Source organism: Clavelina lepadiformis, chromosome 6 (genome assembly GCF_947623445.1).
Source record: "Clavelina lepadiformis chromosome 6, kaClaLepa1.1, whole genome shotgun sequence".
In the NCBI taxonomy this organism is placed as follows: Eukaryota; Metazoa; Chordata; class Ascidiacea; order Aplousobranchia; family Clavelinidae; genus Clavelina; species Clavelina lepadiformis.
The window spans coordinates 7,089,882-7,113,712 of NC_135245.1; the positions used below are offsets into that span (position 1 = coordinate 7,089,882).

Below are 23,831 nucleotides of genomic sequence, written 5' to 3' on the forward strand. Positions count from 1 at the left end.
CATCAGTACAGGATGGATGACGATGTGGCCTACAATGTCCAGATCGGTAGTAAGTCAACTCACGATGAGTATGTGGTATAAAATTATTTCAAACGACTCATATTGAAATGGAAGTGGCGTTTTTGTCACCGTGCAGAATCTTTTTTTCGGCTAAAGCTCTGACTCAGTTCTGAAGTATACCTAATTTGTAGCGTGATAACTATTTTTTACTAGTTTAGATGTAAATGTTACAAAGCTGATTATGTTTTTTGATCAAAATAAAACGTTTGTCAAGTGAATTTGTAAACTTCGCATGGGCATGGTTCCAAAGGACCTTTATAGTTAGCTTTGCTGCCTTCTCTTGGCATTCAAAAGGTTGATTTATTACCGAATTGCGTACCAATAAAAGCCCAAAGAGCAGTTAGCATTGTCGTTCTCAGCAATGTTGTCCATAAATTTGGACACCAAGCTGTCACTCCAAACTATCTCTAAGGATTTTAGTAAGCAAAATTTCTTCCCATTGATAGGACAACTTGTTTATTTTATTGATGTGATTTCACAACATTCATAAGACATCATTCAGTGTGTTTTAGTCACCGCGAAGTAAACCGAATCACATAACTGCCCAGTTCCACTTGAGTTTCAACCTGCGGTAGGGAAGTGTAATTGTCGAAGCAGGGAGGATGAGTAACCATTTGTATCACATTCAATCAGGATTTTCTACGAGTAAACAGATCAGGCAGGACGCAGATCATTTTCAAGTTGATGGTTTGGTTTTTATTTGAGTCAAAATGCAAGCGCGATATCAAGTTTTCTGGTTTCAAGATTTCAGTTTCCTCAATCTTTCCCAGAAACATTCGAAGAAATAAATGGAAGTTGTTTAAAGGTAAGGCATTCCAGGACGCGTCCTTGCATTCCAAAGCAGTGAATACAAGCTAAGTACGTATACTTTGCTTTACAGACAAAAGAGGCGAGTTGTTACGTTTGTTTATATATGTACTTCAAATGGCTGCATACGAAACAGTGCACACCACAAAGTATAACATATATCACTTCTAGGTCGTGGATATTATACACGTCTAAACGTGAGACCCCGGTGGCACTAAAAAAGTGAAACTTGGAAAAGCCAAAAGCGCATTGTAACATAAAACATGCACAAAACGATTTATAAAGAAACATATACTGGAGTGAATACAAAAAATCATTACGCTTCATTTTAACACAGTACAGTTTATAGTAGCGTGAAAGGATGCATTAACAAATGAACGTTTTGGTCAAGAAATCAGACTCGGCAAAATGTTATATATATTATATAACTTTTCTTAACGAACTACAAAACACTACCTCAACACGGACTTAAACCTATTCAACTTTTATAAATATACGTATTACTATATTAAGCGAACTACTAACATGATTTTACAAAACATATCATTTCAAAATCAGCACTCAGCGGTCTATTAATTGTAAAAATCTTTTCTAAGATTAGGCGAATAAAGCAACCATCAATCGGAAATCATCTTGACTCCATCCGCATTGCTCTTTTCTGTTATGAGCTGCTGGTATGATCTTTTCAATTTTTCTGAGGACACATTTTTATTTGTATCATCCAGCACTTGAAAGACATTTGGAAAGCCTTCCAAGAGGGGGGAAGGGTTGCTCGGACGGGAGTGGCGGGACCCTTCTTTAGGGTTTGCAACGGAAATTATCACATCATGCACATCGGACACAAATTTTTTCCTGGTGTAAATAATGAATTTAATTCCAAACAATTTCCTCTCAAACATAACTAAATTAAAATACAACATGAGAAATAAAAGAATACTCACCATTGGCTTTTTTCTGTTATGTCATCCACACTGCTAAACAATTCACTTCCTTTGTTAAGTAATTTGCATATAATTGTTGCACCAACCTAAAGAATGTGCAATAAAAGCAAGTTATTGGAAAGTTAGTCAGCTGTTGCGTAAGTCTTACATGATTGGTAAAAAGTAAAAAGTATGCACCTTATACTAGCAGAGATGAACATATTGGGGATTGGTTCTTTTATTTTCTATTTATTTTATTTTCTAAATTTGTAGCTAGTTATGGTAATGCTATGAATCGAAAATTCCCTCATACAATCAATAAAACGTCTTCACATCTAATCTGTCCAACTGCCTTAATATTTACATCACTCACATCCAGTGGTTAAACATAATGATATTTACTCAGAGGAGGAAACATCTTCCAAACTTTAACACCCTTCTGTGCAAGACAATGATACAAGTACTTACTTGGTCTTTAATTGCAGCTGTAAGTGCAAAAGAAGTCAAAAATGAGCAAGCGTTCACAAACTGTTTTGCGGTAAATAATGATATAACATTGCTTAGAGGAGGGTACATTTCATGAAGTACCTGCAAAGAAAAACTATTAAAGTTAACATTACAATCGTTAACAACCTATTGGTAACTATTATTATTGATAGACAAGAAAATTCACACTATAACTGGAAAATGAAAATTTTTTATACCCTGTCTTTTGAATCTCGCTTAATGAGAATTGCAAGATGAGCAAATATGGACTGCGCAACAATGAAACCATATTCCTGTTCAACAAGAAAAATTTTGTTCATGAATCATGTTTGCTCAATTAATTTCAACATTATTTAGTAATATTTAGGTAATACAAATTACATGTCAACTGATGTCGACAAGACAGTGACCTGGCATAGAAAAGGAATGGCCCTTGCGACAAGTTTCTTTCCTTTTCTGATTTTCATAACTTGAAACACTGGGTCAGCATGAGCATGAAATTCTGTGTTGTCATGAAAACCAAGCACGTCAACCATCGACTCTGACTTGGATTGCAAATCGTTTCTAAGAAGGTCTCTGTAATGCACAGCGCAGGTAAGAAACACAACATGCCCTTTAATTAAGCCCTCAATTAAAGTGAGGGGCAAGTTCGAAAACAAGTTTGCCTTAAATCAAGGAGCAGTTGTCAGTAAAGATACCTGAGAAATGATTGTGACGTCATAATCATCGCCTTCTCTGTCATAACTCAAGACAATATAATTTTGGCTATAACTGCTTCACCACTACTTCTTATTAAAAATCCTTTCGCCAGAATCTTTACTGACAACTAGTCTTTGATTTAAGGTCAACTTGTTTTGGACTTGCCCTTCACTTTAAATAAAGTGGGCAATGTTGTCTCACCTTTCTTGGATTGGGACTTCGTTGAAATTTTCCAACTTATACTGCAACTCTTCCATCACAACGATCAAGTCGTAAGCCTGGATGCAACAATAGTAGCAAACACCTCAGTTATTTTGGTTATAATAGGAAAATTATTGTGTGTGTATTTCCTGGTTGTTGAATACCAGGACCAAAATTGCATCAAGTGCATTAGACAAACTTCAAAAGCAAGCGCCTTTATTGATGGCAATTATATTAACTACAACTCTCCTGGAATACAGGAAACACGTTTACACAAGAACGATCCTATTACACAAGAATAAGTGCTACCAAAATCGATGTTGTATAAAAGTGAAAAATATCACTTGTGAACAAACATGTGAGTTTGATTCCTAGTAGCCTACATTGCTGGAATTATTTCAGTGTTTACAAGTAGAGACTACGCATCCATAACTACTACTTTCAATTCTCTTGCACAAAACAACTACAACGCCCATTACTGCACACACATAAAAGCAGGTACCGATATAATTGTCAATTGGACGAGTTCTTTTTAAGACGTAACATGTATTATAGATTTATGTTGATCAACCGACAACTTACGAAATTAAAATCTCAGGAATTTTGACACATAAAACCAGAAAGGAAATGGGTTCAAGATTTGTTTTCATTAATTAACCTTAATGGTTCAATGATACTGCTTGTGACGACAAACCATAATTTTTTTTAAAATAACTTTGGTGATATGCACAAAATGCATTAAATGAAATTAATAAATAAAATGAGCAAAGCACTCATCAAATTGTTAAAAACTTGGAGAAATTTTTGTTCATTAAACAACTCCACATATGCAGAATACTAACAAACCAACCTTTTCAATGATTTTATAAACCACAAGCCTCTTGCTCAACGCTAGTCTGCTGTTAGTGCCTTGCTCAATATTCTGAAATACAAAAGTATGTTAAAAAACTCATTTTCACACCGAACCGACTATTGTTATAACTAACACTAATAACCACCATCACTAATACAACACTAATACAGGCATCATGGTTTAATACAAATCATAAAGCAAATATGAGAAAAACGCTTACTCCACCATCTTCTTCAGCAGGGGCAGGTTGGGCAAGATCAATGATTTGTCGAGGGTTGTACACACTTGATGCTGTTAGCTTGCCAAGAGAATTGACAAATTGCACTGTGAAATAAACAATCTATCAGGAAATTAAGGTTGTTTAAACTTTGATGAAATATAACACAAATTCACTTCTAATAACTACCTCCCTTCTTCCGAAATATGAGATGATAAATAATTGCCAAACATTTCTAATATTAATTAACGGTACCTGGAACATATTTCCTGTTTTCCATGTTTGGTTTAGTTGGTGTGATGAGCCTGGTCGGAGTGTTGGAGTCATTAGAGTTCAACTTACCATCACGCAGACGTTGTTCAATGTAGTTCTGCAAAAATTATGCACATCTAGCCACCATAAATCAACAATAAATTAATGATTAGCACACGTCAGGAAAAATAATAAACACATAAAGCTACTATGGTCTTATAACGTGGGAATTCACAAATATTTTTCCGCCAGGATATACATTATTATCGTTACAATGAGTTTCAGCCACCCCTTTATAAACAAGAAATTTTGAGATAGCCACTATCTCTCCAGAAGAGAGTTTTAGAGCTAGACGACATCCACAGTCGCATATATTTTGCAAAAACGCATTTTTTAAAAAAGTAAGTTTTCATTTTGCTACTGCCTTAGACATAAACAGACAAGTTGGAAATGTGTGTTTGGCATATATTATTTTGGGTTGGTTTCTATGCTGCCCCGTTTCAGATACCATATTTTAACTAAATTAGAATCTTTCGAGTTTGTTGTAATGTAAACGTAATTAACTTGTTTCATATCAATAATAAAACTATACCAACACATATATACAAAAGCTAACACCACTTTGGTGCACTAAATAACTTACATTGCAAGCACATAATACCAAGGTTTGCATTAAGCTACTCTTTTTTCTCATGATGGCATAAAAAGAGAATTTTCTCAACTCGAGATGTAATGTCACCAAGTAAACAACGTAGTATTGAAATACTTAAACTGAAGTTCACGTTAATTTAGGATAGGGAAACTCAAAATTTAGAATTAACAATTTTGTTAAAACTTGTTGGAATTGGTGCAACTCCTAAAAATCTTTACTCGACTTCTAGTCAAAGATGCACTAATTTAGTGCATGCATTTTATAACCTGATAGTAATAGTCATCAATCTCTGGACGATCACTTTGCAAAGCCATCATCTGGATACGAATGACCCAATCCTTTTCTTTCTGGGTCATGATATTCGCATATGGATCACCAGGTATCCCCACCACACCTTCACGATTTTGACCTCTAAATATTTACAACTATATAATCAGCTACCCTCCTATTTATAGAAGTACTTTTAAAAAAAAGACAGACACAATAGACTGAAAATGTATGATATAATGCCAGTCTATTATAAAAGTTATCGTCTATGCTTCACTAAACGTTTATTACATAACCAGCACTGCTGTTTAATGATTATGTACTACCTGTGGTTATTGTAATGTCTCCGATCTCGACGGCCATCATGGCGCTGCTGTCTCATTCTGACAAACTTACTATGTTCTGGATGTAAGTGCCCGGGTCCAAATCGTGGCAACGGAAGTCGTCTGTGATGCAATGCAGAATATATTTCGAACTGTCCTACAGGACGTAAAACTCTATTGATGTTAGTCAGAAATCTTATTTAAGGTCTTACTTTGCAGAAACACTAGGCATCATGCTCTGTTTACAAAGTGGAAAGCCTTGGTTTGCTATAACACCTGGCGGCATGGGCATATTTCTTCGGATATTCTGTTTTCCTGCTGAATGAGAAGCATTAAAAGTATGAGGAGAGCCAATTGGGCTCTGTACTGGGGATCTGGGTGGCATTCCAAATCCTAGTCTTTGGACAAAATCCTGTCCAAACAAAGATGACAAAACTTATTAATATTTTGAAGTGAATATGTTTTTAACAAACGCACATTAAACAAATGATGGGGTTTGGGCCGCTTAAGGTGACTTAAATATATAAATAATACTTCTATTATTATCTATCAAAATAAAACACGAGTATTTTAAAATGCGATACAATTAAGAATTACTTTCAGTCATTACAATCATTTATTCATACTTGTGCATTCAATGGGTTAATAGGTACACCAGGTCGTGCAGGCCACACAAAGTTTGCTGGTGCAGCCTGAACAGGAAACTGCATTCTGCTGGAAGAGTTCGGAGCAATTGGCCTATTAGGAGTATGGATGATAATTGGGAGTGGAGGAGCAGGAACACCAGGAGGTAGTGAAAAGTATGGATGAGGAACAGTACCAGAAGTCCCAGGATGTTGAAAAACACCAGACTTGTCTTGTTCTGCAGCTTTCTTTTGCTATTTAAAATCAAAAACAAAACATTTCTGAAAATTTTGGCAGTATTCACTCTCAGTTGAAAAAATAAATCAATGGTGAAAAGAAAGTGATGTAGTGACCACGTCCATAATTGTATATACAAAAGAAATATGAAAAATTTGTCACCTGTTCCAACTGATGCATCATGTCCATAATTACATGCTTTGGTGGGGTGCCAATGGGCAGATTCGAGGGTGACGGGCTGCCAAATATCGGTGATACTGAGCGAGCTGGAAGTGATCGATCAACAGGACTTGGTGGATTTTCTTCGGGGATACTTATTCCATAAATTGGAGATGGGCCCCTAAAATAAAAATATAACCAGAACCATAAAATATATATTGATTATACAGTAATTATAGCTTAACTTTTAGAGAATATTGTCATGCCACACTGAGTGATTACCATAGGTCTGTTATAAAAAGGTTTTTGACAATAAACGTTGGGACATCATAACACTGTGGATCTAACTAGCAATATCAATGTTCACCTAGATGATGAACCTTGTAGTTCCCTTTCCAAATCTTCAGCTTTCACAACCAGTGGGTTTGACAAGCTAAGCAGTGGGTTACAACTCATGGGCCTATCTTTGATGGCAGTAAGTATGGCTTCATCCTACAAAAAACATTTTGATGCTTAAATGTTTATAGCTCTTCATTATCCAAATTGAGTACATTACAAAATATTGAACAGATGTATATTTTTTACCTCTAGTGGAGGACTTGAAGGTCGTGGTTCAAATCCTGGTGGAGGGGTTGGCGTAGACCCACCTAATCGTGAAAGAAAATTGAGACCAAGTGTTTCTTTTTCTTTCCAGATCTTGCTCTACAACAGTTCAAATTCAACTTTCTAAACTGTGTTTAATTGCGTGCAGTATGTAGCATTAGCAAAGATTTTCTTGTGAATATTATTAAACTTGTGTAAATAAATAAAACTTCAAGGTGTTATTACCATTTTCCCCGTAAACATTGAGCCCTGAGGCCGTCTAAACATTTCTTGAAACTTAGATTGACCAAATTGGTTACTTTTTGAAGTATCATAATGGGGGGGAAGCCTGTAAATGTAGTGAAGAAATTTACGGAATTAAAAAATGTGAGAAAAATAAAGGTTCGTTCAAATTTCGATAAAGATGGTAATAATAGTTTGCAATCTTCTAATTTTAAACCAATCTTTTTTGCTAATTCAATACTCGTGTTATCTTGTGCAATACAACTGCCTTGAGAAGTTATGGAAGTTTTTGTGCTTTGACAAAATAAGAGGCCAAATACAAAACAGTTCAAAATTCACATACTTTGGACTTGCAGGAAGTTTTCCAGCAGATGGGGTGGCTTGCCTTCGTAAACTGACAATAGCTGGGTCAATCGCATCTTGATCTTGATCACTGTTAAGAACAAGTTCTTCCACGGCTGCGGCCAACTGCTGATTTGACAATTCCAATTCTTCCTCATTAAGTTGTGAAGGGGATAGCAATGGTGACTGAAAGTTTTCTTGATGGCATCCATTCGCAATCACTTTGGGAATATCAAGTCCAAGATTCTCTACACAAAATGATGGTCATCAATTTATCGCGAAAAAAACTATAACATCAAACCAGGATGAGAATTGCTGAAGGTTTACAGGAAAATTGTAAGTAGAAGACCACCATACCATTGCTTTCCTCCTTGCCATCTAGCTGCTTCTTATATCTTGAGATATCAAATTCAACAAAATTATTGTGATCCAATTCCCAATCCTCTTCTGCAAATAACATAACTTGTAAAAATACATACCACTTTTACAAAAGCAGCTGTGTGTGATTGTAACAATACTAACAATCACCAAGTAAAATATAGAATTGCCAGCAACAAAATTAGTATAACTAATATAGTTAACTTAATGAATTAAACGTTAAAATCGAAAAATAGTGAAGTTTCTTACCAACTGCACCTGAACCAAAGGTATCTTCATTGCGCTGGTCTATGTTATCATCACCTAACTTCCCACCGTTCAATGGACGCTAAAAATGATTTTAAAAATTGAAGTGACCAGTTAATGAAAACTTAAAACACTACAGATAAGGTGTGTTTGGGTATTGTTTATAAGTATGTATGCTACTGCAGGGCTACTTAATTGGCAGATCACGCTTGAAATAAAGATTTCAGGCTTGTAAGGATGATATAAATATTACATCTTGTATTCTTTTACGCAATTACATATATTATGTGCTTTTTGCCAAATATTGGTGTTGCATGTTATATGGTAGCCTATTTGGCGTTGGAGAATACCATTGCGAAGTAGGGGCATGTGGAAAAATAGGTTGGCCTCAAATCAAAACGAAAAAATAGTAAGTGTAGCAGAGGAAGAGTTTTAAGGCATTTTGCAACTTTGCGATATCGCTGAATGGTGTAGAGTCATAGACTTTGCGTTTGTGGAACCTATCAGAATTGTAGCGGCAATCGGGTCGCTATATTGTCTTTCTACGTATTAAATTAGTTTACAATAAGCCAGATCTGGCTGTAACTTTGCTAATTAAGGTAATGACAAGACCTGTACGATTTGAACGAAAACATTTTACATTCTGGGTAAAAATTACCTGGAACTCGTTTTGATATCATCTTAGGTATTTCCTGGGACAGGGGCCTTACTGGCCAACTATTTTTATGGGTCCACATTAAAAAATCTTACCAGACCTCTGCGAATATTGAGCTTATCTAACTAGACCATTGTTGATGGCAGTTGAGTTGCTCTACAATGTATTTATAAATAATTCCCCGAAAGTAAACGTGTTATACAGTGTATTTAAAATAAATGAAATAGAACACTGAATGCAGTTTTCCTATTTTTTAGTTTGGTGGTAAACAGAAATCCTTTAACACATTGACAACCAAGTACCAACTCTATAGGTATAGATTGCAGTTTTGACATTCACTCATGATTGCAGTTTTGACATAAAGTTCTACGTTCTGTCATAATAATTTACATGCAAGTTTCCATTCACTGACAGATGGGAATAACATGAAAGATTTTTTTCTCAAATTATAATATTTAGTGGCTGTAACGTACGAGTCCAGAATTTCATTGAAAAATTTTGGTATTCTTATCACTGGCATACTCAGCCATAAAGTATGTTTTGACCCAGCGGGAATCAGTGTGTTAAATATGAAAGTTCCACAGTAAACGATAAGTCAATAATCAAACAACTTACCTTGTAAGGTGTCGGCAGTTGGTGGTGGCTCATGGCTCAGTAATATTATTAAGTCATAGGTCATGTCTAACATCTTTTAGATATAGAACATAAGATATAAACAAGGCCGACATAAGATTTTGTTGCATTCAGTGACTAAAACTTCTATAGTTGTTTTATTGTGGGACTGAAAAGATTTTCTTCATAAATTAAACTAGAAGTGATTTTTACCTTCTGAGCCCTATTTACTGGAGTTTATCTCCAAGCATTTTCTTGGGAGATGCAATGATTTTTTATATGATTACAACACCTTGAACAAGTTTAGTACCGTTTGACTGTTCTTTTAAACCAGTGGTTCCAGACCTTTTTCCTTGCAACAAAACCCTAACAAGAGTTTACGAGGCCATAGCCTCCATGTTACAACAGATTTAAGAACCTTGTTAAATTTGTAATTTTTGCAGATCATAATTCAGTATATTTGCTTTACTACAGAACATCATTTTACAAATTTTAGTAAAATCCTTAACTTTTTACTGTCCTGTGTTACTTTTGTAGCACAAAAATTGTTTGCATCTTATTTACATATTACATTTTGCAGTACGGATTATGTATTGCTGATACTGACAATGAAGTAGTAATTTGTTAACATTTCAATAAACCTAGTATTTTAGTTATCAATTCAAAATCCTGCTTAACCTGTTATAGGTGACATAGGGCAAGATGCGAAAACAGCAAAAAAAATTATGAAATCAGTGCAAAATTAATGACTAATGATGTCTTTTTATTAATTATGATATTCATCGATGTCCGCCCTCAAGGAGTCCGTGGAATCTAGGTTTAAAACAACAGAACAGATACAAATGTCCAAAAGCATAAAAATATAGATAGCAAGATAGCTGCAAGCACCCCTTGAGAAATATTTTAAAAATCACGCATTATGATGGATTTATTGCAACATTTTGTCCAATTAGACGGCTCGGTAGTTGAGTGGTTCGAGCGCTGGACTCACAATAAATGGGGCTCAGGTTCCCTCGTCAATACCCAGTGGCACCGATGACACCATTATAATGCCCTTGGGCAAGACATTAACAACACTTGCTCCTATTTAGTGGACCTGGTGAACAGTTCTAAATTCTGGGAATATACTAAGAAAATATCAAAAAACCAAAATAAAAAATGTATGACAATTGGAACTTGCACAAAGGCTAGCTCGGTACTAGCATGGGTCTAGTACCCTACCTGGAAAGTATGACAGATTTCGGAGACAAATCGTACGTGCAAAGACGCAAACTTTGACGTGATGGCTTTCATTGGAGCTTCAATTCTTTGTTTGTTTACTATAAATTGGCATCCAAACAACCCATTTTTCTTTGTTTAGGCTATTTATTATACATCAGCGTGAAGATAACAAAGTACAGCGTACATTTTAATGAATCTTATACTTTCAAGTGCCACACTATGGGTCTAGCCCAGTATACAAATGCATCATGTGGTTGTATGTGCACTTCTGCGCTAGCCTAGACCCCGAATCCAAATGAATTCGTTGAATATCGCTAGTGTGAAAGATTCAGGTGAAAAAAATATGTCCTGACAAGTAAAAAAGATGAGCTCAAATAAAATGCGACTCATAAATTTACCAACTTTGGTAAAAAAATTATGATCTACCGTAGTTTTTTGGCCAAGCTCAAGTAGCCTAGCGTGAAAATTTCTTACAATGAAGGTCATTTATCACTGCTTATTCAATTGCTAGTAAAATATTATATTTTGAAACAAAGCCATCTGAAGCGAGCAGAAGAAGAATCCCGGTGTGCACCGTAACTCGTGGCCCCTGCACGTACTGTATACCGTACCGCATCCCACATCGGCTCCTTCATCATTTGGGTTTCCTGAGCTAAATACGGTTACGACCACGCATAAAGGATAAGCGCCATTGGCGCTCATTTCCATATAAAAATTCCCCATAAGAAAATCAAAAAAAAAACAAATAAAAAATGTGTGACAATCGAAATTTAGACCATAGCTTGGTAATCGGGGATCGAGCGACAAAAAATCACCGCCAGTCGTGCAAAAACCGCAAAAACTTTCCTCAGTCTTATGATAAAGATTATCATATCACACCATATTTTTTATTAGCCATGGCTCATAAACTTTATTTGTCAATATAAGCCTGTGTCGAAGACGAAGTGGTAACTGGAAACTCAATATACAGTGATCAAATATAAGACACTACTGGTGAATACAGAACTTGATTGTCTGCGGACGTTTCATTAGCTCGTAGTGACGTAGTGGAACAATTAACTGCTTTTGGGTTAATGAAACGTCGGCAGACAGTAAAGCTCTGTACTCATCAGTAGTTCTTTGTATTTGATGATTATTATGCCTGGTGGCAACCATAATATATCAATATATAGTGGTTACCGATGTTGTTGCTGTGTCTTGTCAAAGCATGTCTCCTCATTGTGAGGCCATACATTCAAAACCTAATTCTGGTTTTGACTCAGCAGAAAAGAAGTGGTAGCTCGACCATTATGCAATTAGCGAAGTTGAAATATTAAACATTTCTTGCTCCAATTCTTCCCATGAGGGAGTTCTCGGCAGTTCTTTCTAACAACACGTTGTGATAGGTCAAAATACGGTTGACTTTAGTGTAAACTTAGTTCATAGTACTGTATCAATATACTTTAGTTCATTAGTTGTTGTTCACAGTTTGTTTGTTACAGTTGTTTACTTTTTTGTATAACTGTTGAGTGTAGGGCCAACCAACAACCGTTATTGTGAAGATGTTATCTAAACTTTTCAGTTTGAGCTAGTATGCGAGTGTTTAATATTCAATATTCCAACTACGCTAGCACTGGTTTTCTGCTGAGTCAAACCAATTATCAGAATCAAATCTATGACGTCACAATCTGACAGGACTGCAGAACACACGCAGAATACGACCCAAAGATCATAGAAATCTCAAATCCCAATACAAAGAGTATCTAGAATCTAGATGCACTTGGATACGACCATAATGGCATCACTGCCATTGCTGTTATAAGCGGTTCAGCCATACTGCTAGGCTAGACAAGTAACCTACAGTAGTCATATACCGTACGTTTTCGAACACATTTCCGAGAAATTGACGCAACTGCAACTCTGCGAGAAACATCTAGGCTACGTTTCTACGCGCTAAGCAGTGCGAGTATATTTTAACTCTTCACGGGCTTAAACAGTTTAAACAAACTTCAGAACTTTTTAATCTGATACCGGTCTGCCGGTAACTATAGGCTAACTTTCGGGTTAGCCTAGCACTCTGAGGTTAACACCTCAGGGGGCTCTATATACATACATACAACGCTCTAACGTTGTAGATTATAATAACAAAAGGTGCCCAGCTGGTGAATTAATTCTTGTATGAACCAACGTTTCGCAAACCCATGCGGAAACTCACTATATTCTCTTATTGTAATCTGCTCTGACGAAGTTTACCCGCATGGGTTTGCTTTTGACTACCACCACGTTGATATTTTTGACTTTTGCAAGGTGGTCCATAGCTTTTAAAAGAACATTATAGGGATTCGTGACCAATAAAATGTTAAGAAATACTATTTTACATGTTCCAGCTCAGCAGTTCTATGTCCATTTAAAGAGCGTGGTTGCTCCTTCACTGTCAGATCTTCTAATCGAAGGCGTTTTTCTGGCATTGCCTCCCTTTTTTTGCTCGTTTTCTGCTGTTGTTTGTGGTTAAATTTCTGCTATTAGTCGAAAACTGACGCACTCAAAGCAGAAGAGTTAGAAACGTCATCTTCTACTGTTCTGGGAATTCGTTTTAAGACTTGCTGCTGATCAACTGGTTACAATCCACATGCAAGAAATCCTTTAAGTTCTCACTTATTCCTTCCTGAGGCAATTATTCTTGCAACCATTTCAGCAAACCAGATAAGTGCGTTTTAGGAGTTGCACCCCGTACTCTGAATTCTTTGCTCCAATGTGATCAAATCTTTCACCGTAATTGTAGCAAACTGTATTACTTTATGGACTATGGATGGCATTTCATGCAAGTTGGTAGAAATTTAACAACTGATCAAAATAACCTCGCTGTATCGGAGTTACCTCGACCTACCAAAGTAACCCCGGTTCACAGTGCCTCACTAGTTAATTTACTAACCCTTACTTTCTAGCATGAAGTTTGTCTCTACTTAAATGCTCTATATGGTCCACTGGTTGAGAAGTGCTGGTTTGTTTATTATTTGAAAACTGAAAATGCATTGTGGGTCTTACAAAATGTTGCCTGTTGACCATGTATTTGAAGCCTCTGGTTTAGACGAAGCAGTTTATAAAAGTAACACTAAACAGGTGCAGGAAAACAGAACAAAAGAGGTTTATATAACGGCTCAGAATAAACCTTGTGATTATTTTAGACCAAAAAAGACAATAACCAAGTTAGTCTTAAATCAAAGAGTAGTTGTTGTCAGTAAACTGGAGAAAACAATTGTACTAATATGTAGTAGTTAAGCAGTTATTGCCTTAAATAAGTGCAAAATTGCAAGTTTATGGTTAATTATGACAGAGGTTGTAGCTATTATAACGTCACAATATAAAAACAATGTGCATGACTCAGATATTTAGTTCAACTTTCAATATACAATGTTTCATGTGGCTGACAAGTAATAGGTTTAAGTACATAATTAAAACATACTTAAAGTGTATAACTGGTGAGTAACATTTTGTGTTAAATAAGCTTGAGGTAGATTATCAGTAGTGTATTTGTGTGAATGTACTGTAGGTGCTAAGCTACAGCTCCCCAAGCTCAGTTTTACTAGGGCAACTGACCTGGATGACCAGGAGGTCTTTTCGCTGCTCCACACCAATGAATTGTATTGTGATACTTTAGTTTTAATTTGAATGGTAAAATAAATTCTCTCTCTCTCTTTTAGTTGTTGTGTGTTGGCGCTATCCTAGTCTTGTAACTGCCATAAAGACAAGAATGCTTGGCTAGTACTTGTGCTGTCTTCTTTGATATTTTTATGCTGAAAATAACCATTACCCAGAGCTGGGCAACTGCTCTTGTAAAAAGAGCGTCACTCGTGCTTATGTTCTTCTATAAAGAAAAGAGCGCGCTCATTTTGTCGCTCACGCTCACATTCTTTTTGACGATTAAAAAATATTTTCACTCCAGCGCATTTTCTGACACAAACAGCATTTGTACGTTGCAAACATCGAATTAGCATTCGTGTGTCTAACTGCAACTGTAATTGCTTATCATTATTTGTTGTAAATGTTATAGGAAGTTTGATAGAATCCCATGCTGAAAAGTTTTGTTTTTGTCACACTTGCTACAAATGATTTATAGGCGACTAGAATATTAAGAACCTTCTAGAATTGTAGATGCCAATATTCAACATATTAATATTCTTCACTTTCAAATAGTGTGACATTTAATTAACAATAATTATGTAATTACGTATTTACAGAAACTTATGTAATTACGTAAGAGAACTGCTGTTACGAAGGTTTGGTACATATTACGTTATTAGACAACCTTCTTTTTCATATATTGTTATGAATTAGCAAAATTAGTTTCAAAGTAGCAATTTTTTTATTCACCACATAAAATGATAGTCTTACGTCAGACTAAAAACCTAAAATCTTTTCCAATCCAAGAAAAAAGAGCAACGACCGAATAACTCCTACAAAGGAATGCACTCGTGGTTCCGTTCCGACGTTGAAAAAAGAGCGATGCTCTCGAGACTGCTCCTAAAAAATAGGAGCGCGCTTGTGTCCGATTCTGCCATTAGCTGCTACTAATCACTTACCTCTGGAAACGTATTCCATCTAAAACGCAGTCGTTAGCATACCATTACCTCAATACCTAACTGAAACCTCAGTCATCAAACATGTTGTTTTTAGATTGTGACGTCATAATGGATGTTATCTCCGCCATAAAAGAAGTCAAATTTGCAATACAGTTTTGGCAATAACTGCCTAATCAATACATATTTTTAATTTTTAAAAGTCCTTTCTCCAGAACACTGCCTGAAAAGTACTCTTTGATTTAAGGTCAACTTGTTTTTGGACTTGCCCCTCACTTTAATAAAGTTCATACTCTGCATATTTTTTCGATTTGCCAATTTTGGGCATCCAATAATGGAGAAAAATTCTATTTTAAAACTGTGGCTAATTTTAAAAAGTGACTAATTTCACCTTAAGTAGGTCACGCAACCTGTTGTTAAAGATAGGTGGCTAGGTTAGGAGAATAGGTATGCAAAAAGCCAATTTAAGCTAATTAGGGTTTAGTTGAAGCTAGATTTAGATTAGAAAGAAAATTTAGGTTTAGACTGCTACATTATAATGTTAAGCTATGTTAACACAAAACTGTGAACAATGGCATCAAACACTTTTTTCTGCATTTTTTTTTGGTCAATAGTAATAACCGTTCGGGGAGCATCCAATAAAAGGTTGAAGGATATTCACTGAACTGTCATCTTGATTCTGGAACAAGGTGATCTAGTGGTGAAGTATGTTTCATAATGTCTTTTTCAAATGTAAAATTGGTTGTCAGTATGCTACCATCATGGTTACAAAAAATTGTGTATTCATATGTGTGTATTTACATTAAGTCTTTTCTAGGGATAAACATGTAGAGTTGTAAGCTGACATGCAATGTGAGGCAATGGATAATAACGTGCAGAATGAAGTTCATTCACAAATAAATAAAGTAGGTAATGCTCTCGTCAAAAAAGAAATCATCCCATTTTCTGATAAATCTGTGACAGATGAAGTGTCACAAATATTAACCACACTACCCGAAGCTGCAACTGATTTTAATGAATCTCAAATTGTAAAAGAACAGTGGACAAAAATCAGTAATATCAGTGAATTGAAATTGAACACTGAAGATAAATCTGACAATATTGGGACTTCTCATGGCCCATGTTGTAATGAAAACTCATCTCCAACTTTATCATCAAGTTCATCATCCGAAAGTGAGGTGAGTGTATCAAGTTAGTTTAAGTTTTGTGTTTTTACCTGTTTTGAAGTTTCATTTTTAATGGCTATCTGACTTCTTCAAGGCTATTTAAAAAGTCAAGCTGAAAGCACTCTGATATTTAATACATATAATAATTATGGAGCTGGCAATTTCTTTCCCCAGAACACCAAGTTTTTCAACGTAGTAGTCAATATTTCTGGCATAATAAATACCATAGCCAGGACCTGATAACATTGAATATTTTGATTGTTACCATAAGGAGGATCAATCAGAAGCTGAAAGTTCAGAACTGGATGAAGAAGCGTGTGCCAAGAGAAGGACACACTGTATTCATGAAATGTCTACAATTGAAAAACAATTTGTCGACCTTCGTGAGCAGTAAGATATTAGTTTTTACATTATCATTTCAAACTTTTTTGTATGAGCAAACCTGGTTTAACTTGCCAAAGGAACAAGTTATCAGCCTTTGCTGTTCTGTGCTATTTATTATGAATCATCTGCTCACCAAGGCTAATGATTAGTGAAGCCAAGTGTGTCGTATAAAGCTTTCAACCTTGTCACTGTTAAGTCTGATAACTTTTGTATAGTCCTTGAAACTTTATGTATATTCAACTCTGATGTATAGTTTGTCAAATCCGTGAATGTTTATTGCAGATTGTTTAAGGAGCGGTATACTCAGATCACGAAGCGTCTTGAAGGAGTTGAAGCTGAAACAGCACCGGAATATCTTCAACAATTACAGGCATTACAGCAACAAAAGCAGATCCGACTGCAGGTATTTTGTGAGATTTTTGCAAGTGATACCGATGTGATGTCTTTGTGTTGATCGTAGGCCATTGTTGGGTTTTGCTAATTACTGTTTTTAGGGTTAAGGAGCAAAATGTTGGGAATTGCAAAACATTGGGGGAAAATTCAGAGAAAAAACACAAGGGCTTTCTTTATTAGCAATATTTTTTCTTTGCAAACTTTTTTGGCCTTTTTTCTCATGGGTTCATAAGCTCTTAGATATAATGGATTGTTTAGGTTGCTCGCATCGCGTTGAAAATAAATTAAGCATATACTTGAAATGAGTTAACATAATGGTTGGTGAATAAAATGGTTGCTAATTTCTTGGCTCTTGTATTTATTTTTAGTGCATTTCTCAAGAAATAACATCTTTATTCCTTGGTATTAACCACTATGTACTTAATAATTGATTAATAGTAATAGACTTAACAATATTACTGGTAAACACATTTTAATTTATGTCCAGTCAAACAGAACTACAAAGTATGCTTGTGATATATGACAAATTCAGGTGAAGAAACGGTTATTTTTTCATCATATTTTGTCACTTTCAGGTAGCGAGTATCCTACGAGATTTACGGATTAGTTCTCTCCATACGGTTTTGGAAGCAGAAAAGCATGCCAACACCCAACATCATAGTGTGAGTTGCAAACCTGACATAGTTTCATGATTATTCATATCGGTTTTTTATCCAACATAACAAAAACAAAGGTCCATCTTAATGCTTGTTTTAATTATAATTTTTCAATTTTTTTCTGATTTTCAGAATGAAAGAGAAATGTTGATTGGCAAAATACAAAGTGATCTGGATGAAAAAATACATCGACTCGAAGAAGACCGTGACAATGTCGATTTTAGCAATGAATTATGGACTGATACTCTCAGCAATGACAGCGTTATATCTGGTGATACTACTAGCAATAGAGGAAAGGGCAAGAAACGAAAAGAAGATAATGTGCAGCTTTTTAGCTTCGGTTCAATTAAAAGAAAGAAGAAACCGGTCACCGTTACAGATATCCTTTTGTATTTCAACATTCTATATGTCGGGCTTATTTAAAAGAAGGTCATTCATAGGTTCTTGAAATTCAATAAATTGAATTGAATCTGTCTGTTGACTGTACTGAACCAGACCATTCAATAATGATTTTTAATGTAATTTTGAGATACAGTATATTAATTTTTAACAGGGCAGCATTATGGAAGGCCTTCAGCTGATTAGAATATGTAACCAGTGAGATTTGGTTATTTATATAGTGAAAAGTTTAGTTATTATATTGATGTTTTGATTCTTAATGAACTCTTTTTATAAACGCCCATATGTTGTGTACATGCTACGAGACAATGATATTATGGATGACTGGGCTGCTATCAAACGGGCGGTGACTGTTAGCCAAAGAAGGTCCCATTTTAAAACTGGTGAGATTTTGTAGCTTCGTATGTACTATTATTTTTTTTTTCACACACAGATCATTGTAAGAAAATTTGTTTTAAAATTCAAACGTTAAGTAGATTAACCGTGTAATATTTTTCATTTAAATGTTCCAGGTTTTAAGAAACGACTCTGTCGGTTTGAAGACGGCAAGTTTTTGTTTGGAGGAAAACCTTTTTTGAAAGGCCAAAATGTAGTTATTAGAAGTCGTGGAGAAAGAGTTACGTTGTAAGCAAGCAATTGTTAGTGATATATGTCAATTTCATATTAATTATTAATACTTCATACATGGTGGTTTACAGATTGACACCACATTGGATCATTTAATGTTATTCTTCTTCAGTCATATTATTGTTACCTTTGAATTACGTAACAGCATAATTGCGTTTTTTGTTTTTTGTTTGCTGTCGATTCAACTTTATTTTCATGAACTCGATTCTGTAGCATTGACATTTATTTTGCTTGTTTGTTTTCAGTGGAACTATTGCTAGCCTAAATGCAACAGAAGTTTTGGTTCAAGAAAATAATGGCACGAAGTCAAAGTTTTATGCCCATGACTTGCAGCGCGGAAGATACACATTGCATCACAGATAGCACTAAAGTCTTACTCATCTGGTTTGTTGAGTTCCAGACTATCTTCATATTTTTGCCACTGCCCAAAAAACTTGACAATTTTTGTACTGAAGAAAAGATGCTGATAGATTTTGTAACATTAGCAATTTGCTTTTTGCATAAAAATAAGATGGAGTAAAATACACATTTTGTTTTAAAAATGAGACCTGCCAGTCATTGTTTTGCTTGATTAATGTCACATTTTGTCAAATATCGATGCTTCGGTACTGGTATTGTGGCATTGCAGTACTAGTTCTGGTTTTGTTCCAAGATTCATAATATTCATACCTGGCTTGTTATAACGCGTAACAAGCTCAATAGCCCGCAATTGAAAGTAAGAGTTTTCAAGGGTAACGATTTCTCTGCTAGTTGTAGGTTTTACATTATGATTGTAATTTTCGTTCATTATGCTAATACATTAGTTTTGTGCATATTGAGAAGCAACGACTAATAATGAAGCATTGATAGTGATATTGTCAGAAGTACGAAGTTAAGTCAATCGACTTTTCTTCGTTGATTTCGAGCTAATAAATCCTAATATGCACTTCTTCCATAACTGCATATGAAACCTGTCCATAGAACTGCGGCAATGTTTGATATTTATTATGACTCATAGGCAGGGTTGCCATACCGTCCTAGTTTCTGAGAAATGTACTTAATTACACTTACGTCCTTATTTTTTTCTTATTTTTAAGGCCGAGATTCCTATTTTGGGCATGTCGACACCATTTTGTACCAAAGAGATACCAAAATTATGAACATGAAAATAGTGTTTCGTTTTTTTTTTAATTTTTTTAGGAACATTTATTGCCTTCTCCTGTTGTGCACTGTTTAAGTTAGTATTCTTCTTTCGTATCCTAGTCGTCCTTAGTTTTTGAGCCCAGACCGATGGCAACCATGTTAATAGCAGAACTATGTTTCTGCATTTTCACTATGATTGGTGGTCGCACAGATGTGACACATATAACGTCTCAGAACCAACGCCTTCAATTACATAAATGCTCGACAAAAACGTTTATACAGACAAAGGTATCATATGGAATTCTGTCTTGTGCGGTAGGCCTACAGTACAAGCAAGCCAATATTAATTAAGCTTTAGGAATGCGTCGAGAGGTGCGAGATTTTACAGGAATAGTTCTCAAACTATGCGTCGTAAGAGCTTTGCAAGTGTGCTGTGAACGTTTTGGAAAATATGGCCAATTTCAACATATTTATTAAGTGGCTTGACGAAAAAAGGATACTGTAACGCAGGGGTCGGGAACCTTTTTGGGTAAGGGAGCCATGTAAGCTACATATTTGTAATTGTATTTCCGTGAGAGCTATGTAATATTTTTCAACACTTAATGCAACTAAGCAAAACCAACAATTTTAGATAATGGTAAATGTCTGAATTTACTCTTTAATAACATGCTTCATACTGTTAATGCGACTTACAATTACAGAAAACGTATTATTCGTAACAATCGTGCTAAGAAATGCCAGATGCCGTCATCAAAACCGCTACATCTGGCTCGCGAGCCATAGGTTCCCGACCTCTGTGTAACTTATATCAAATAATAACGGTCTATAAAGCGTGTACAGTCTCTGTTGCAGTTACATCAATGAAATAAGCTGCAAATACCACAATACACCACTTCCCCGCTTGAAGTTATCTAAAGATCCTCGTTCAACAGGCATTCTATTATCCAGTCGCCTGATGTGGCTTTATGAGGCAACAATACAGTACAACTAACTAGGCCTGTGTGTGAATCCTTGCGCAGCTATAGCCCTACAGTTGTAGTTCACAGGAAGCAGTATGTCTGATACAGTATAGCCTATTTTCATTAATGTTACTGTGCTTGCAGTTCATTGTCACAAACTGCATCCTAAACTGTATCTTGCGATTTTAAGATGGCATCCTATTCTAGAATCTAGATTAAACGTAAAAGAGTGGTGTTATCTGTTGAAGACAAGCTGAAGGTGTGTGATATGGTATGGGAGAAAATTTATAAAAACAGATATTATGTTAAAATACTATATCGGAAAGTCAACTGTTAATGACACATGCAAGAGCGAAAAAAGGAATTTTAAAATGGCAAAATGTAAGTTAGGAATATCAAAGTCTGTTTTAGCCACCAAAGCTATGAAAGTTGGAATGTATCATAATTTTGACAGAGCTCTTTGTATGTGGTTTGGACAGCAACATGAAAGAGGATTTCCAGTAACTGGTGCGATTCTAGCAGAAAAGGCCACTACATTTCACAGCCTTCTCTATGCTGAGAATCCTAAACTTTTTAACGCAAATTATGGTTTCCGATGGCGCTTTTGCCATCGCTTTGATATCAGAAGTCTTTTGGGAAAGAAAGTAAGCGCCGACACTATTTCCGCTGACGAGTTTATCAGTTCCTTCAATAAACTTACCTATGGTTATTCCTTGGATCAAATTTTTAATTGTGATGAGACTGGTCTCATTTATAAAGTGTTTCCTAGACTCACTTTGACTACGATCGACAGTGATTCATCTGGAACCAAAAAAGCTAAGGAGCGTGTGACAATTAATGCTTGTTCCAATGCAAGCAGTTCTATTAAACTGCCATTGCTGTTTATCGGCAAGGGAAAATATCCTTGTTGCTGTAACAACACTGGATGAAACACACCGTTAGTAATCCGTAGTGTTTTAGCTAACATGGTGTTTTGGGTTGTAGCCAAGGTGACGTCAGAGTTGTTATTGTGACAAACTAATTCCGCTAAATGTACTATCGTTGGCACCATGCATAACAATCATCAAATATAATCATCATGATCTTCAACGGGTTGCCCTGATGAAGAAAATAAAGTTCTGTTTTTCACAAGTTGAGCTTTATATTTGATGATAATTCCGCTAAAGTTTTCACTTTTCTGTTTTATTTTCTGTAACGCTTCCTTAACTTGCAAACCAGCGACGAAATAATCACGCGTATAAGACTAATTATGGCGCATTTCTAACAACTATTTATCGCATTACGTTTTTAATTAATTCATGCAGTGAGTGAGTGCCAAAGAATTAGAAGGTCTGTGGCTGCCACCACCCGGTGACTCTGTGCCCATCATTTTGGACATATCGTTTGGACAGTGATATGCGTGGTTTTGCTCGTTCTTGTACAGTATGTATGTGTGCGTACTTGTCGTTCGGGAAGACGAGATCTAGTATTGTAGCACGACAATACAAGTTGGGTTTCAATGAGTCTGAATTGTTTACAAATAGGCTACGCCGGCCTTGGGACAACACGTGCTCACTGGGAACAAACACAACCTTCCTTACTCGTCATCACTGAGTCAAACCTTTCCGAGCGTCACAAGTCTAAGATTGAAGATACACTACAAATTGGTTTTAAAAAACATATAGATTTCAATGCAAAACAAAGATTGAGAACCACTGTTTTAAAAGGAAATTTTCGTTTTGCAAGTGGTGACTGCGAGCCGGCGGCGCTAAACGCCACAATATCATAAAAAGAGGCGATGTGAAAATGACATGCTTAGATAGACACGGTACTAAGTGTAATATATAATGCAAACGGCGTACGTGGTCAGCAAAGCAAATGATATGTAAAAGGCGTAAGAGTCTGCGTGGTATTAACAGCGCGTAAGAGAAGCTTATTATTTTTCCTTCAATTTAGAGAAAAGTTTAAAATATTGTAATTTCCATTGTTAAGTATAGGCGATTGAAATAATATTGCCACTCAGACAGCAACTCACAAAGTCTTTTATAGACTTGATATTGTGAGAGGACAGAGGCAAAGTATTCTCGAAGGACATTATAGTCGCTGGTATTCTGTATGTTTGCCAGTTATGTGGCGAAATATTTCATCATCTAACTTGGCGCCTTGAAGCCTCGGTGTTATGGGAACATAGTACCATATCCAGGCGGAATTAAAACGCATCCGTGTTCTTTGCTTGTAATGTCTCTCTCTGATCCAATAACAGTTTTTACTGAGCACATGCTAAATTTTCACGTGACGTCACCAATTGCCACCTGTTGATTTTTAGTAGCGCCCTGCAATTGCTGATGTCACGTGGCTGGTAATCGGTTTGGTTTAGTGACGTCATGTAGTTGCAGATTAGTGATTTAGATAGGCAGCCTGGTGGTAATCAAAAAGAAAGATGTTATTTTTGTACAGCAGCCTGCTGTTTTCAAATACAGCACCCTGGTATTGTTTACTGGTCAGTAACTGACAGGCTGCTGTTGGTGATATGTGAGGTTAGGCTGCTGTTTAT

At 35.8% G+C, this 23,831-nt stretch overlaps 2 protein-coding genes across 3 annotated transcripts; one reads left to right on the top strand and one right to left on the bottom strand.

Moving 5' to 3' along the window:
* Positions 1 to 741: 741 nt before the first annotated feature.
* LOC143462529 (protein PAT1 homolog 1-like) lies at positions 742 to 11,676 on the bottom strand. Its single transcript, XM_076960734.1, has 21 exons — positions 9,819 to 11,676; positions 8,552 to 8,630; positions 8,282 to 8,371; positions 7,926 to 8,172; positions 7,586 to 7,688; positions 7,343 to 7,459; positions 7,125 to 7,249; positions 6,761 to 6,938; positions 6,364 to 6,615; positions 5,950 to 6,149; positions 5,741 to 5,860; positions 5,414 to 5,558; positions 4,499 to 4,613; positions 4,247 to 4,350; positions 4,024 to 4,095; positions 3,174 to 3,250; positions 2,684 to 2,849; positions 2,492 to 2,566; positions 2,256 to 2,375; positions 1,809 to 1,894; positions 742 to 1,719 (listed from the first exon to the last, which is right to left on the bottom strand). Exons 1-21 carry the CDS (start codon positions 9,849 to 9,851, stop codon positions 1,485 to 1,487), a joined length of 2,739 nt encoding a protein of 912 aa, XP_076816849.1. The 5' UTR covers positions 9,852 to 11,676; the 3' UTR covers positions 742 to 1,484.
* A 4,703-nt stretch (positions 11,677 to 16,379) lies between these two features.
* On the top strand, positions 16,380 to 20,038 carry LOC143461582 (breast cancer metastasis-suppressor 1-like protein). 2 transcript variants are annotated; one of them, XM_076959347.1, is made up of 8 exons: positions 16,380 to 16,770; positions 17,030 to 17,148; positions 17,425 to 17,545; positions 18,111 to 18,197; positions 18,324 to 18,570; positions 18,869 to 18,973; positions 19,103 to 19,214; positions 19,463 to 20,038. In XM_076959347.1, exons 1-8 carry the CDS (start codon positions 16,438 to 16,440, stop codon positions 19,578 to 19,580), a joined length of 1,242 nt encoding a protein of 413 aa, XP_076815462.1. In that variant the 5' UTR covers positions 16,380 to 16,437; the 3' UTR covers positions 19,581 to 20,038. The 2 variants fall into 2 exon arrangements, with proteins under 2 accessions (XP_076815462.1, XP_076815463.1); XM_076959348.1 differs by having other exon boundaries at positions 17,425 to 17,539; positions 18,105 to 18,197.
* The last annotated feature ends 3,793 nt before the right edge of the window (positions 20,039 to 23,831 follow it).